Raw genomic sequence first — 16896 nt, 5'->3', positions numbered from 1 at the left:
TTCTATTTCTGCTTGAAATACACGAACCATAACTTCATTTATATTCATTCCAAATTCTAAGTCGTGAAATTTTTAGCCTCGAAAATGCATGATCTCTAATAAAAACCTCAATAATTCCAATTTTTTACTTCCCTCTTTCCAAATCCTTCAATTCCTAAATAATTTTTTTTTCTCCCGATCTAAGCACTGGTGGAATCTAAAGTCAGAAAATTCTCTTAAAAATGCTGTCGAAGTCGAACTACTTTGCAGGAAAGCCTCAAATCTATTTTCCGTTCTTCATTTATTGTCACCGTGTAGCTAGCCTCTATTGGAGTCCCAAATATAACCTCTGACTTGCGAGAGAGATTGAGAATTTTTTTTCCTTCTATATCTTACACCTATATATTAGCAAGTGTGAAAATTTGTGTGAGCGTTTGTCCACACAAAACTTATTTGGAATAGTTTTTGAGATTGAGAAGGATTTATTTATTTATTTGGATATGTTCATTGTTTTCAATTTTTCTTAAAGAGTTTATTTATTTTTATTTTAATAATATTTCACACTCTTAGTATCTTGCTAAATTATCTCAGAAGAAAATTAATTCAGTTTATTACATGATAATTTAAATAATAACCCCCCCCCCCCCCCACCTATATATTCAGTTGCATTATCTATTTAATATAGATGTCATATTTTAAAATGACTTAATAGGTCCTTTGATCAAAATATATGTAGGAGTGGTGGAGTTTAGATTTGACTTAAGAAGACATAGTTTATAACATATATAAATACGTGCACATGAACATACATCTATATTTATGACCAATACGAAATATAAAAGAGTTTGGATTTGACTTAAATAGAAATAGTTTATACACATAAATATGTGCACATGAAAATACATCTATATTTATGACCATTATGAAATATAAAAAATCATTCATGTGTATACTAAGTCATATTTTAATGTAAGAAAAACAAAAAAAAAATAATAGCATATTCATTATATTTGTCTTTAAAAATTAAAGCATGAATATGCATTTTTTTTAATAAATTTTTTTCAAGTTCAAAATTTCACTTATGAATGAAAACTTTTTTTTTTAGTAGTTAGATAAACACTACATACACCTTAAGTAAATATATATTTCATAAAAAAGCGAACCAATTTCATGTTGTCACTCCCGACCAAAAATTGGGATTAAGAACCTACTTCAAACCAAGACCCTAATTTTTTGTCCTTTTTTATGATTTTTTTTTTATTTTTTTATTTTGGTCTTAGAAATTAATTTAGAGTAAAACTTTATCCTTTATTTTTCTTTTTGAAACATTTTTCTATAATTCTTTTAACAAACAAACCCAACAACCATAATTTTTTCAAACTTTATTCCATAAATGATCAAATCAATTAGATAAACCATAAATCATAGATTATTGTTTCTAAAAAAAAAAAAGAAAGATTACTATTTATTTATTTATTTTTGGGCTAATAAGATTTGAAGGTCAACCAGATGAACCAATAGAAAGTGAAAAGCCAACATGGTGTTTTGACTATTCCGTGTACTTTACTGACATTAATAAATCTATCAGTCTTGCCGTTAAAGCTTTGAAACTCCAATACCCTTCTTCTCCGATTCACTTCATAAATATCCAAATTCCAAAACCAGAAAAACCCCACCCCACGTAATGCTCCTCTCATTTTGTTACCACAATACCACCCATTAGATCTCTCCGTTAAAACTACTCTGCTTCTTCTTCTTCTTCTCTCTATCTTCTACGGTTATAAAGGAAAAAATGGCGGTTCCAGTGGTCCGGTTCCCAATCTTCCCAATAATAAGAGTGATCGGTGTGATAGTAGCCCTTCTTGTGCTGACGTGGAACCTCCATTACAGAGGAGGCTTGGCTCTTATCTCCGATAACAAGGACCTCATTTTCAACGTACCCTCTCTCTTATTCTTTTTCTTTTTTATTAAATTTGGTGTTGATGGGTTTTTATTTTATATTTTATTTTGGGGGTTGGTTTGCTAAAAGTTAATTGTTTGTGATGTGATTTTGTAGGTCCATCCTGTTCTAATGGTGATTGGGCTCATACTTTTAAATGGCGAAGGTGAATTCTAATTGCCCTTTTGTATTTGTTTGTTTAACTTGCCAGTTAGCAATAAATTGTTTGTTTTGAATGTATTCTTTGGTTGATTTTAACTTGCTTATAAATTGTTTTGAGATATTTTCCATGTTGTATTTGTATTCTATAGCTGTTTCAAACGGAGTTGATGTATTACTATGTATGGTACATTTTTGCCTGAGAAAGAGTACTGTGTTTCTATCATGTAGTTTCAACTGCATTGAATTGACTATTGGCCTTCATACTATAGTGATGTTTTTGTTAGTGTATGGTTGTGATGGGTGATCAGACCATAATATGGTTCACCCTCGCGCATACAATGACACCCACTTGGTGGATGGTGTTGCTTCATAAGCATAACGGTATGAATTATTCAATCAGTGTTTTATTAAACGATTGTTTCTTGTAGATAAGATATATCTTTTCATGTCTACCATCAAGAGGTATAAGAGAGTCTATAAATGTCAAGAGCCATGTAGCTCTACTGGCACCTCCTAGTGTTTTCGATGGAGACTTTCAGGGTTCAAATCCCCCCTCCACCATTGTAACTATCACAGAGAGTCTATAAATAGATGGGCTCTCATTTGTTTCATAAACCCATTATTCTTTCTGCAGACATACTGCTTGGCAATTATTATCACCACCCTCCCTAACTGAGATTGCCATCCACATTAGGGACCTACAGGTTGAACATGCTTTGGTAAAGTTAAGAAATGTGCTCTAGTTTAGAGGACACTTCTCTCAATTAGGATGAAGTGGAGTGGGCGTTTTTGTGGGTTCAAGATTCACTAGTGCATTTATAACTTACTAATACAACATTGTGATATATTTTTCCCAAGATGTTAATATTCTCTGGTTGGTTCTAACAGAAGCTGATATTTTCTGTTTAGTATGTGTTGCTGGATGGAAGTTGTTTTTATCATCTTAGGGTGAAAATATATGACTTTGCTTTGTCTCTGAATAAAGAGAGGCTGTAAATTGAGATGTAATTCCTTCCTTTCTCTGTACATGGATGTAGAGAATGCCGTTCTTCTTGTGTTCTGTGGACATATTGGTTTTCAAGTTCATGGCCTTATTTAGTTATGTAACTTATAGATAGGTAACTAACTTTATCTGTAAATATCTAGACTACGAGAAGAAGATGATATTTTTATTGTTGGATGCTGAGTTATAGTCGTAATGATTGGTGGTATGAATATGCTTCACTTTGATGTGTTTGCAGAATATGAGACGGTAGATTACTGTGAGCAAGTCTATTTTCCATATTTCCTTAATGCAGCCTTTGGAAATGACAAAAGAAATTTTATTTTTACAAATTTTGGGGCTTAAAGAAATATTTACATAAACATATTAGCCAGCAAGACATGCAGTCCACACAAAACACAATATAGTGCTTGTTCATTGAAATATCTCCTCAATTTGGCTTCCTTAAATCAAATTTGAAACCAACTGTTAATCCCTGCCTAATAGTCAATTTGAGTGATTTTTTTAGGGCCAAAATGCAAAGTTGATCCTCTAAGTTTCACCTTTTGTCATTTCAGTCCTCTAAGTTTGAGTTTTGTCATTTCAGTCCTCTAAGTTTTAAGTAAAGTCAATTCAGTCCTCCATTAGTCTTCTGTTAAGTGTTCTGTCTACTTACCAAAACAATGCCGTTTTGGATTTTTTAAAAAATTTTATTTTATTTTATAAATTTCTTAATTTCAAAAAATTGAAAAACGTTATTAAAAAAAAAAAAAAAACACACTAAAGGGTTTAGAGGAACGACATCGTTCCCCTGGCCCACTGAATATCAAAAATCATCCCCACCCCACTGATACTTTCCTGGCTTTACGACTGGGCAGATTATGCTCCTTTAATGATCCATTTGTGTTCATTTGTGTACATACAGTTGTATGTTTGCAGTAAGTTGAATCATATTGATTGGAGTTTTGGTTGACCAGGATTGGGGTTGCTAATCAGGTGGGAAATATTCCACTTGATTGGGCTTTAGGAGCTTTCATCCTACAGAGTACGGCTAGCTTGGATTTAGAGCATGCTGACTGGATCTCTAACATTGTGATGAATCACCTACATTGCTCTCTATAATTGCAATCTTTGTTATTTTGATGTTTACAGCATGGTCTGTGTCACCTACACTGCTCTCTTTCCCCCTCTTTCTTTCTCCCTCAGTCCCTCAAATTTCTCAGGTCACGGACTGCTAGGGTAAGTGGGGGTGGGGATGATTTTTGATATTCAGTGGGCTAGGGGAACGACATCATTCCCTTGAGGCCTTTAGTTTTTTTTATTTTTTTATTTATTTTATTTTTATTTAACTTTTTTAAATAACGTTTTTCAGTTTTTTGAAATTAAGAAATTAAAAAAAAAAAAAAAAAAAAAAATCCAAAACAGCGTTGTTTTGATAAGTAGATGACAATACTTAATAGAAGACTAACGGAAGATTGAATTGATTATACTTAAAACTTAGAGGACTGAAATGACAAAACTCAAACTTAGAGAATTGAAATGACAAAACTCAAACTTTTAGAGGGTCAGTTTTGCATTTTGACATTTTTATTTATTTATTAAGTTACCATATAAGTTATAACGTCCCAGATTTTGATTCTCATGCTTTCCTAGTTGATTATTTGAGTTAATAAGAATTTGTTAAATTAAATGATTGAATGATTGTTCATGTTTGATAGTGTAGATAGATATTCTCTCTTTCTCTCTCCCTCTCTGAGAACAGCTTGTAATTCTTTTTGCATCTTGTGCTTTGTTACATTTCCATATGTTTTATTTTTCTGTTGAAGAACAGGACAAGTTCTATTTAGTCTCTGTCTTGCTTGCTGGCCTTAGAAAAGTACTGAAGTGGCAATTAACTAGAATATTGTTTTTGGTCAAAAGTAGGCATTATTAAATGTGTGAAGACATGAACTAAATATGGTTTCTGAAAGGAAACACTTCTGTAATGTTGATTTTCTAAGAATTCTCTTGTTTTAAATGTTTTGTATGGATTTTTGCAGCCATGCTTGCATACAAGACAGTTTCAGGAACAAAAAGCTTCAAAAAATTAGTTCATCTCGCATTACAATTCATTGCTCTCTGTTTAAGCATTATTGGTGTATGGGCTGCTCTAAAGTTCCACAATGATAAGGGGATCGACAATTTTTACAGCCTGCATTCATGGCTGGGCTTAGCTTGCCTTTTTCTCTTTGGCATTCAGGTCTTTTTCCATGATATTGAGTTCTGACCTCTTTTTCATTACCAGTATACTATTTTTCTTGCGAACTTAGCTTCTGCAATCACAATAATCTTATTTCCTTTGATTATTTCTTTTGCTTAGTGGGCTGCTGGATTTGCAACTTTTTGGTATCCCGGTGGCTCAAGAAATAGCAGAGCAGCACTGCTACCGTGGCATGTGTTCTTTGGAGTTTATATATATGCCCTTGCTGTTGTTACCACTACTACTGGTATTTTGGAGAAGGTTACATTTCTTCAAACCAATAAAGTGATATCACGATATTCAACGGAGGCTTTGCTTGTCAACTCTTTGGGTATTTTGATAGTTGTACTGGGCGGTTTTGTTACTCTTGCAGTTGTTACTCCTGCCAATGGGAAAGGTGATGCTCCCAGGAGATCAACAGAGTAGGCACAATTTGTATGTTTATATGATTCGTAAAAGTGACAAAGAGGTGTTTTTATTCACTTTTACCTACTGGGTCAGTTCTTGTCACCAAATGGATGTATTGGTCTATTTTAACAAAACATCAGTTATTATCTGTGTATTCATACAAGTTTTAAAAAGGGCTATTACTTTGGTGTTGGTTAGCCTTAAGCACTTTTTAAGTGATTATTCTAGTGTTAAAACATGTGTTCTGGTGGTTTAAGAGTTACCACAAAATCATACAATCACGTGTGTGTGTGTAGTATAAGACCATTACTAAAAACAATGTATTTAAAGTCACTTAAAAATTTTCTTTTCTTTAAGACCTTCTCTCCTCACCCCATGTGTGTGTTAAAAAAACTTAGTTTTCTTAAAAAAAAAGAAAAAAAAAAAAGAAAAGTCACTTAAAACACAAGTTGCTTGAAGCTAAAGTGCTATTTGGTGACCAAACTTTCTACATGGCGCTACTGCTCTTTAAGAGATAAAGCACAAATAAAGAAGCCACAAGAAGCCTTTCTTTTGCCTAATTAATAAAACTTTGTACTATTTCTTTCAATTTTTTTTTTAATTTTAATTTCATTCATTTTTTCTTATTACTATAACTAAAAAATAATGAATTTTTTTATTTCCTAAAAATTATCCAGTAGCTATTCCTATGCATCGCACGGGTTAGCTAATTTGATTAAAATTCAATTTAGTCATATATCTTCATGTTCGTTTAATTCAATTCTTTAAGTTCAACTTTATTCAATTCAATCCTTTGTTAAATTGTGGATAGTGATTATTGATACTTTATTGTATATCTTGCTTAATCTTATCCTGTAAAGCACTCAAATTAAATTTGAATTGTGACTGGTTTTTTTTTTTAGAGAATATTTTTTTTTTCCTAAAAATTATCCAGTAGCTATTCCTATGCATCACACAGGTTAGCTAATTTGATTAAAATTCAATTTAGTCATATATCTTCATGTTCGTTTAATTCAATTCTTTAAGTTCAATTTTATTCAATTCAATCATCTATTAAATTGCAGATAGTGATTAGTGATTTTTTATTGTATATCTTGGCGGTTTATCTTATCCTGTAAAGCACTCAAATTAAATTTGAATTGTGACTGGTTTTTTTTTTGAGAAATTTTTTTTTTTCCTGAAAATTATCCAGTAACTATTCCTATGCATTGCACGGATTAGCTGATTTGATTAAAATTCAATTTAGTCATATATCTTCATGTTCGTTTAATTCAATTCTTTAAGTTCAACTTTATTCAATTCAATCCTATGTTAAATTGCGGATAGTGATTAGTGATTCTTTATTGTATATCTTGCTTAATCTTATCTTGTAAAGCACTCAAATTAAATTTGAATTGTGACTGGTTGAGTCAACTTGACTAAGGTATTTTTCTTCGTCAAGGTAAACTCAACTCAAGTAAATTGAATTAATAGGCCCTGTAACTCAAGTTGTGCGTGTCGATAGAGTCATCTTGTCCTTCTAGAGGGGAGAGTACAACCATGAGGGATGCGTCCAATGGGCAACGAGTTAGGTTCATTCCAAACATAAGGGTTGAAGGTTGATAATGATAAAGAGATGACACGGTGAAGCAAATCATATCAAATGACATAATATGCAAAGTTAACACCTACAATTTTATAAAATATATATATATATATATCTCATTCGAGACTCACATAAGCAAGACTAATAGTTTCCTCCCTTTCCTAGAGGACTTGGAAAGGAATATAGAAACTTTACTTTCCAATACTTTGAATCACCCCCAAGTCCTCCTCCCTCTCCTTCTGGAGGACTTGGAATGGAAGGTCGAAACTTTACTTACGATTACTTTGAATCACCCCCAAGTCCTCCTCTCTCTCCCTCTCTCTCTCTCTCCCTCTCCCTCTCCCTCTCCTTACGATTACTTTGAATATCCCCTTGCCGAATCTCCCCCAACCATTGTTGGCTCCACAAAGATAAAGAAAGTCACAATCATTCTTCTCGTCTCTACTACACTTAGCCTCTTATTACTCTTATTACTTGTAGTTGTGTTCCTCTATTGCCGACGCCGTAAGGTAACTAGGAACACTCAACACGAGTCTAAACCACCAAGGAATGGAGATTTGTTCTCAATATGGAATTATGATGGAAATATTGCATATGAAGACATCATTAATGCAATTGAGGATTTTGACATCAGATATTGCATTGGAACCGGGGGTTATGGCAGTGTTTACAAAGCAAATTTACCTAGTGGAAAAGTGGTTGCCCTAAAAAAACTTCACCGTTTAGAAGCTGAAGATCCAGCTTTTGACAAGAGTTTCAAGAATGAAGCCAAAGTCTTGTATCAAATTCGTCACCGTAACATTGTGAAGCTTTACGGGTTTTGTCTACACAAACGATGCATGTTTCTAGTTTATCAATACATGGAAAGAGGAAGCTTATTTATTGTCCTAAGCAATGATGTTGAAGCTAAGGAATTAAATTGGAAGAAGCGGGTGAACACCATTAAAGAAGTAGCACATGCTTTATCTTACTTGCATCATGATTGCATCCCAACGATTGTCCATCGTGATATGACTACCAACAACATTTTATTGAACTCGGAATTGCAGGCTTTTGTTGCAGATTTTGGCATAGCTAGAATCCTAAGTCCTGATTCCTCCAATTTAACCACACTCGCTGGCACCTATGGATATATAGCACCAGGCGAATATTTTGTTTCTATATGCACAAACTCACACTCTATTAAAAAACAATAGATTAATTAATGATCATATGCTCAAATATTTATTAGAAATATCAAATTGGTGACATGTTCCTTAGTGGATGCCTAGTTGTCATACTATAGTAGGATATTCCTAAGAGGTTACTTACAACTTTCAAGTAGTTTAGTTGTGCTCACACTTTTTTGTGTTATGTTTTAGAATTGGCCTACACCATGGTTGTGAACGAAAAATGTGATGTCTATAGCTTTGGTGTGGTGGTGCTAGAAACAATTATGGGAAGGCATCCGAGAGAGCTTATTTCCTCATTAGTATCATCATCTGCTGGAGATATGATGCTGAAAGATGTCTTAGACCCACGCCTCTCACCTCATATAAACCAAAATATTGCTCAGAGTGTGGTTTTAGTTGTAACGCTAGCATTGGCATGCCTACGTTCCAATCCTAAATCTCGCCCCACAATGAAACATATTTCACAAGAATTTCTTGCTCGAAGGTCACCATTGTCGAAGCCCTTTTATGCAATTTCAATGCAGCAGTTGATGAATCAAGAAATATATGTGGTAGACAAGAATTAGGAATGGTTTAGAGATGTGATGCCAAGAAGGTGGGTAATATATATATATTTTTTTTGGATCTTGCTGTGGCTATTTAATTATATTATTGCAAAATGGATTTTGCCATCAATAGCAACTATGTAATTGGATTTTAGTGGACAATGAAGGAATTTGTATCATGACTTCCTATATATACATATATAAATTATACAGACTGAACATAAAAGCATAATAAAGGCTATAAATAAATATAATGGTTTAATTCTTAATGAAAAAGCAATGGATTTTTGAGTTTCAGTTAGTTGAACTGATAAGTCTCTTATAGTTGAATAAAAGATTTGAAATGGAGCAATTGATTTGTGATTTCTCTAAAAATATTGGTGTTGCGTCTTGCATCCAACCAAACCTTTAGGCGTAGCAAAACATGATTCCGCTTGCTATCTATACTTTAGAAATCACAATTGATTTCAAGGTTGTTAATGATGTTGCAGCTAATAAAGGCTTTTATAATGGCTTCCTCTACTACTCTAATTTCTGATTGCTTGCAGGACTTTGATGCCCCCATCTTTAGCAGGTGCGGTAAATAAAGCTATCCATGGAGGGAAAATAACACAAGCACGGACCAATCAGCTAAAAGGGGCGGATCAATGAATAATGGTTTTGTAACTTTGTTTTATTTTTATAACCAATACCACTGTTCCACTTCCCCCTACGACATCACCAGGATGTCCTAATAAGTTGTATTTTTCCGGGAATGCTAATGCTAATGTGTGACTTTTTTTGTTTTGTTTTTGAAAGAGTGAGTAGATTACTCATCCAACAGCAACTCTTCCCTTCATAAGTTACTAGAAACAGATACGATACCAGATATTTTCATAAAAGGATTCAGCTAATTACAGCTCAGGAAGTAAAATTCACAGTACAATTTATAAAATTTAACAGGGGCCTCAATTCTATAAAGCCTATCATTTAATGAAAGCAGCTTCAAAATCCAAAAATATGCATTGTTTTTTAAATAATATAGATATACATCGTTATTTTGAAGAATTAAGCTAAAACTGATAAATAAATTCATAGAGGTATCTCTAACATGACTACCTAACAATTTCCTCTCTGTCGCAATTTTTTAAGGAGGATTATCTCCTACCCTTGCCTACAATTCAAATACTAACTCCAAAACCACAGCAAATTAACAAATATATCAAGAAAACTCTGGAACAAGTCATTTTTCTAAATCAAATTGCATAACAATTGGTTGAAGATAGAAAAGGAAGTGCCTGATAAGGCTGAGATCTGTGGTATGGATCTCTTGGATTTGGATCTAGTGCTATTATCACACCACCATGTAAGAGTTATTTTTTGAGAATAAACGGCAGACCGCAATGTAAGAGTTAATTGTATTGTTTGTTTTATTTATTTTTTTACCCTATTAACTTTTACATTTCACGTGGGTGTGCAGTGTGCTATTGCACAGGATCTCTTGTGCTTAATCTCCACCAATATTAGCAAAGTCTTACTTGTGAGTACATCCAGAGATTGTGGGTTTGAGTGGTGTGGGGACAGTGACCACACTTGTGATCCTCCTTTTTTCAATTAAAAAAAAAAACTTGTGAGTGAGAGATTGTCAGTTTTTCTTTCAAACTTTGTTAGTTTTCAATTTTTAGCTGAAATAATGTTTTTGGGTAAAAACTTTATACTAATTAAATTAGTGAAGTACTTGCGCAATTCCCAATATTAGTGTATTGTTTCGAGATTATCATTATATGTGTGTATATATACTCTGGATTACAATGATCTAATACTTCCTCTTCTCTCGTTCATGATAAATTTGACTAATTAAATTCATAGTGAGATTTGGCACAATATTCTCTCTCTCTCTCTCTCTCTCTCTCTCTAAATGTTTAAGGAGGTTGCAATAAATCAATATATATAGGAAAATTATTAGGTACTCCTGGAGTACCATAAATGCGTACTTCCCCCTCTCACATGAATGGTGAGTCCTACCATGAATTTAATTAGTGGGACTCACCATTCATGTGAGAGGAGGGAGTACACATTTATGGTACTCCGGGAGTACACAATAATTTCCCATATATATATATATATATAAAAGTAAAGACTTCATGCGGGAGAGCATAAGGTTTTACCATGTGACACACTCTTTGAAAAGAAAATTGAAATACTCTTATGCCACAGGATAAGAACAAAAAAATAGAGACTTTTTGTTTCTTTGGTTCAATGTTTTAAGACTTCCAATTAAAGTATAAAGATTCTTTGTAAGACTCTTTGTTCCTTTGGTTCAATGTTTCAAGGCAAACCTATTACACTTCTACTCCTTTATATATATACTTGCTTACAACCCTTCATACCATCTCATCTTAAATACATCCCAACCAAGAATGATGTCATTTATCTTCAACTTTTCAGTAACACCCCTAACTCCCATATGATCTTAACCCGTATGAGTTGGCTATGACCAATGAAAAGGGCTTGTGCTTTTTATTGAGTGGCGATTGCTTATGGTTTTGATGTTGAGGTCAGACGTTGTGGGTTTTGTAAAAGTTGTGATTGGCTTTGGGTGTTTGGTGTGGAGAAACCATAAATGTATTTTTTTTTTTTAGAAATAGAAAGGAACTTTCTAATTGATTATTGATGAGATTAGTTTATTATTATTATTATTATTATTATTATTATGTTTTAGAACTCATAATTTATAGGTTTCTTTGTTGTTTTTTTACTACTATTTAGTGCAATATCCAGAAGACGATAAAAGTAAAATTCAATGATGAATTTAGAGTGTTTTTCGTGGATTGTTTGTTTGTTTGTTTTTTGTGTGTGGAAGCCTAGCTAACGTCAATTAAATCTTGATAAATGGAAAATTTTTAATTAATTTTTCTTTATTTTATTACATTTTCTTTATGCTGGTACTTACAAAAGATTTCTCTTCATTGAGATAATGAAATTGGTGTTTCAAATTTGGGGCTTAATATTTTGTTGTGAAAATGGAGCAGTTGAGGAAGTGTTTGGAAGGTTGCTCGAAAATTTGTAATTTTGGGATATGAAAGTATTTTATGCTTTGAATTTAAATTTATAAATTTCAAAATTCTAAATCCTTTAATCAATTTAATAAATTAAGTCTACAAATATTATAATATGTTAGTCTCCTAGAAATGTCGAAACAATTGAGTGTTCCAATCTTAGAAATTTAGATTAGTAAAGCAATCCACTAAATATTCGGAAACCAATTCTATAACCACATATATATATTTATATATATATAATATGAAATAAGAAAATTGAGTTTCAAAGTATTCTACAATATTATGAAAAAACATAAATCTTATACAACAAAATGAATATTGTAAATAGGTATTAAAAATCATAAAAAATTTATTTCAAATGAATTTGCAAAGTATCCGTGCATTGTGCAGGAAATTATCTAGTTTTTAATAATGACATAGGTAGTTAACTATTCTAACTATTAGATCTCTTAAAAATCTACCGTCTAAAAAATGTTTAATTCTTGTAAAATTACACTAAGTTTAACTTATGTGTGGGGGTCCAGAAAAGGGGGGGGGGGGGGGGGGGGGGGCGCTAAAATACACTATTGGTCTCTAAAGTTTTAGTGAGCTTTTTTGGACTTTAAAGTGTCAAGTGAACATTATTAGTCCTTGAAGTCTAAATTTATCCCTCCACTAACTTTCGTTAATTCTCTAGTTTATGTCTCTAACAAAAGAATGATGTAGCATTTTTTTGTCCATGTGGCAACTTTATTATATTAAAAAAAAAATACACAACTAAAATCATTTTCTAAGGTCAAGAACATGAAACATCAAAGAGCCATTGGAGAGGTAATTGTAAGAACAATCTCCAATATTTGAAACTTCATGGATCAATAGAACTACTCACTTGAAACTTTAGGGACAAATAGTGCATTTTAACCTAAATTTTTCCTTGTAATTTTAACAATTTAATTAGGATTTTCTGACAAATTAAATCTGCATTATATATATATATATATATATATATATATATTAATAACCAAAGCTGAGAGAAAATCCAATTAAATTTCAAATTGGAATTCAATTACAGTCTAATTTTGCATCATGTGTTTTATCTAATCTAACATATTAAATTTTTGTGTCAAGTGAGTTAATTTAGTGTAAAAATTGGATTTCAATTAGAATGTAATTTTGCACCACGTGTCCCATCTAATCTAAATTTTTAAAATTTTTGTGCCAAGTGAGTTAATTCAGTGTACAAAACGAGGAGTCCAATATAAATAAACTTATGTAAAAAAAAAAAAAATAACAACAAAAATCTAAACAATTTAATTTGTATGAAAAGCTAATAAAGGCAAAATCTAATTTTAATTCTAATCAAATTTTCACTAAGCTTTGATTCTAATTAAATTTTCTCTAGCTTTTCATACAAATTAAATTGTTTATATTTTTACTGTTGTTATTATTATTATTATTGAACTAATGAGTATATTTTTTTATACTGTTTCTATTTAGATATTTTGTATGTGAAGATTTTGAACACAACAAACTGTAATTAAGCTAAAAGATTCCATGCACCTATTTTGTGTTGTATTTAGTAGAATTTCACGGACAATGATAGTGAATTGATATAATATATGTAGTGTCCAATAGTGATTTTCAAATATATATATATATATATATATAATAGCAGTGTAATGAAAAACTTGGCTCATTAAAATTGTAAGGAAAAATCATTTTAGTAGCTCCAAATGTCCTGGTTGAACTAATGTCCTATATATTTAATAACTCAAACTAACATCAATAGCACCACTACAATTCATTATTCATGTGTGTAAGAATCCACACGGCGAGAAGAATTGCGTTGCTCTTTACTAAAGTAAAAGTTTTTTCCAAGCTTAATTAGAGTTCATAAATTCAAAGATTCCACACAGCGAGAAGATAGATTCCTCTCACTTTCGAAACTAAAGACTTTTTCCAAACTCTCGTCTATCCCATGCATCAGGACAGCTTTATCACTATGTCACTATCCTACGCTTGTATTTGTATAAAGTGGAAAATAGAAAAAGAGATTAGTTTTATCCATTTTACCCAAAAAAAACATTCACATCAGTGCCTGCATAAGTTTGTATATATCCAAAAGTGCTACAATAACCGTATATGCACGGTTACTGCAGCTTTCTATATATTATTTTAATATTTTTTCTCTCCCCTCACATCCTCTCTCTTTCCTTGACTCTCTCCCTTCAACCCATAATCCCTGCAACTGACCAATGCAACCCAAAATCACCAACCACACACGGACTCAGCACTGCAACCCAGCATCGCCAACCACACACAGACCCACCACTGCAAACAAACCCACCACCACCAACCACCACCACCACAACATGGACACACCACAAAATCAACCAAAAATCAAACAAACCCACACACGGATACACCACAAAATCAACCAAAAATCAAACACTCCCACACAGTGACTCACCAACAAAGATAGAGAGTAGCATTGTTGCCTCCTTGTGGCTATGGGTTCGTGCTTGGAAGTCAACTGGAACAAGTCTCGATGCTTGTGGAGGAGATCGGAGTTTTTGGGTTGACTGGAATGAATCTCTGTGGATTGGTGCTTGTGGATCGATGCTTGTAACTGTGAGGGGGAGAGGGAGAGGCGAGTGTCATCCATGGAGGCGGTGGTGTCTTCAAGGATGGAGAGTGATAGGCCAAGAATGTATTGACCCATTGTGATGAATTAACAAATTAATTATTCAAGTCAATTAATTAATTCAATTAACATGCAATAGCGTGGTAGAACAAACAAATCACCAAATAACTAAATGCAGCGGAAATTAACTTGACACGGTGGTTTGTTTACGAATGGAGAAAACCTACAAGGTAAAAATCCCATTGGGTGATTTTAAGGATACCACTCCCGAAAATTCACTATTATCACAACAAATGGTTACAAGTAAAGAAATCCCAGTACCTTATACCAACCTACAATTGAACCCTTATCCCAATACTCAATTGGATTTGTTTTGTAGTGACAATTTTTCATTTTAATGCACATCTCCCAATACGTGACTAACCAATAGATTTGCGAATTCCAGTATGCGATTTAATCACTAACTTGAAAAAGATGTTGGCTGCAAAGTTCTTCAGTTCATCACATGATGAAGATCACGAAACTCCTTGGTTACAAAACCCTACGGTGTACAAACACAGCAGCTTCTTCAAGAGAAAGATGAATTAGGACAAATTCTATCTCCGGTCATAATTTGCATGAACACAACTTAGCTCCACACTTGCGCCACCTTTGACGGCCCTTAAAACAATCCTTATATATGTTTAAGGTTTTGAAAAAAGAAAGCCTAAACATGCACACACGGATTGGAGTGAAATCAGATCTAAAAAACTGATTTTCTTAAATCTCAACAGATAGGGTATCTATCGAGCTAGCCGTTGAGCATCAGGCTGAAACAGCTTTTAAACCTCGATAGAAACTAGCTGTTGAGTTTCAAATTCAGCACTTCTTCACTTGATTCTTGGATAGATTTACATGGCTTTAACACTTGGACTTGAAACCTTGTTCCTTGAATTATTAAACACAACATAGATCTACCCAATTACAAGTAAAATGTGATTTGTCAAAAGATTAGCCAATTCTAATTTGACATATGTTCCTAACATCAAATCACATATGTCCTAACACACACAGAGAGAGAGAGAGAGAGAGAGAGAGAGAGTTTTTAGATGGGTTTTAAAAGGGATTTGAGATAGATAATAAAAAAAAAAGTGAGGAAAATGATTATTTAAATAAAATAGATGGTAGAATAGACAAATTGATGTGAGTGTTTTGTAAAAATGATTGTGTAAAATTGAAAAAGCTTTTTTTTTTTTGCAAAATAGATAGAAATTTTACATCCACTGATGCAATTGCTTTCAATAAGCTTTGCCATCACAATATATACTTCTTTTGCTTAGTAAAATTGTATTGAACCAAAACAATCATCAATCATCCACTAAACATGCCATCCTCTGTTTCCATTTCCCTTGTTATATTAGTTTGGATTACTACTATCATAAACCATGTGAAATTCTCTCAGGAAATTCTCTCTCTCTCTCTCTCTCTCTCTCATGTGTTTCTTAAAAAACTAGATCCTTTAACTCTATTTCTCTCTCTCTCTCTCTCTCTCTCTCAAACCATCCTCTAATCACAAGAGTGAGACGAAAATAGAATCTGGCTTTACAGAAGGTGAGCCCTAGACTTTGTTCAATGACTAATCACACATGTAATAATATAGGATCAGCCTGGGATCATAGGATCGATCCTATAGATTATAGCCAATTCGAAAGACCCTTCTAGTAATTATGAATTCTTAGAATAACTATTTCAGAATTTTCTTCTAGAATAATAGAAGAAAGCCCCACTTTCTTCATTCTTAAATTAAAGTTCAATTTTCATCATTTTCTCTACTATCTGCCCCCATTAATTTTTCTTGTAATTTATCTATGTTCTCATTCTTTCCTTTTGTAAATATTTTTTCAAACTTCCAGATTCATGAACAATTTGTTTGGATATTTGATGCAAAAAATTGCCACGGTTTTCTTAGTATTCTTTGTAATTCAACTTCTTATTTCTTTCTCACCTTTTGATATATTCCAATATCTCTGTTTTTGATTTTTGTGTCATTGTCAAATTTTCATGCTCGCGCTTCCTTACTTGTTACTTGTTAGATATGAGATTAAAAAAACTCCAAAGGTTGACTTAGTGCATCCTAAGATTTCATGATATCCATGAGATCTTGGGTTAGAAATCACTTGTGTTTGTTTATTTAGACCCCTGTAAACTTAGATTGCTTAACCTAATTAATTAACCAAGTTGT

At 32.7% G+C, this 16896-nt stretch overlaps 1 protein-coding gene across 1 annotated transcript; it reads left to right on the top strand.

Moving 5' to 3' along the window:
- Positions 1-1504: 1504 nt before the first annotated feature.
- Positions 1505-5919, top strand: LOC126713939 (transmembrane ascorbate ferrireductase 2). Its single transcript, XM_050413903.1, has 4 exons — positions 1505-1915; positions 2036-2084; positions 5102-5301; positions 5422-5919. Exons 1-4 carry the CDS (start codon positions 1772-1774, stop codon positions 5725-5727), a joined length of 699 nt encoding a protein of 232 aa, XP_050269860.1. The 5' UTR covers positions 1505-1771; the 3' UTR covers positions 5728-5919.
- Positions 5920-16896: the final 10977 nt, after the last annotated feature.

Source organism: Quercus robur, chromosome 2 (genome assembly GCF_932294415.1).
Source record: "Quercus robur chromosome 2, dhQueRobu3.1, whole genome shotgun sequence".
In the NCBI taxonomy this organism is placed as follows: Eukaryota; Viridiplantae; Streptophyta; class Magnoliopsida; order Fagales; family Fagaceae; genus Quercus; species Quercus robur.
The sequence above is the reverse complement of the archived record's forward strand: the minus strand, read 5'-3'. Positions and strand labels throughout refer to the sequence as shown.

Excerpts from the sequence above, each read along its gene's own strand:
- LOC126713939 (XM_050413903.1), top strand. The coding sequence starts at position 1,772 with ATGGCGGTTCCAGTGGTCCGGTTCCCAATCTTCCCAATAATAAGAGTG. Across the intron at positions 1,916-2,035 it reads ACAAGGACCTCATTTTCAAC|GTCCATCCTGTTCTAATGGT; the intron begins GTACCCTCTCTC and ends GTGATTTTGTAG. Across the intron at positions 5,302-5,421 it reads TTTTTCTCTTTGGCATTCAG|TGGGCTGCTGGATTTGCAAC; the intron begins GTCTTTTTCCAT and ends TCTTTTGCTTAG.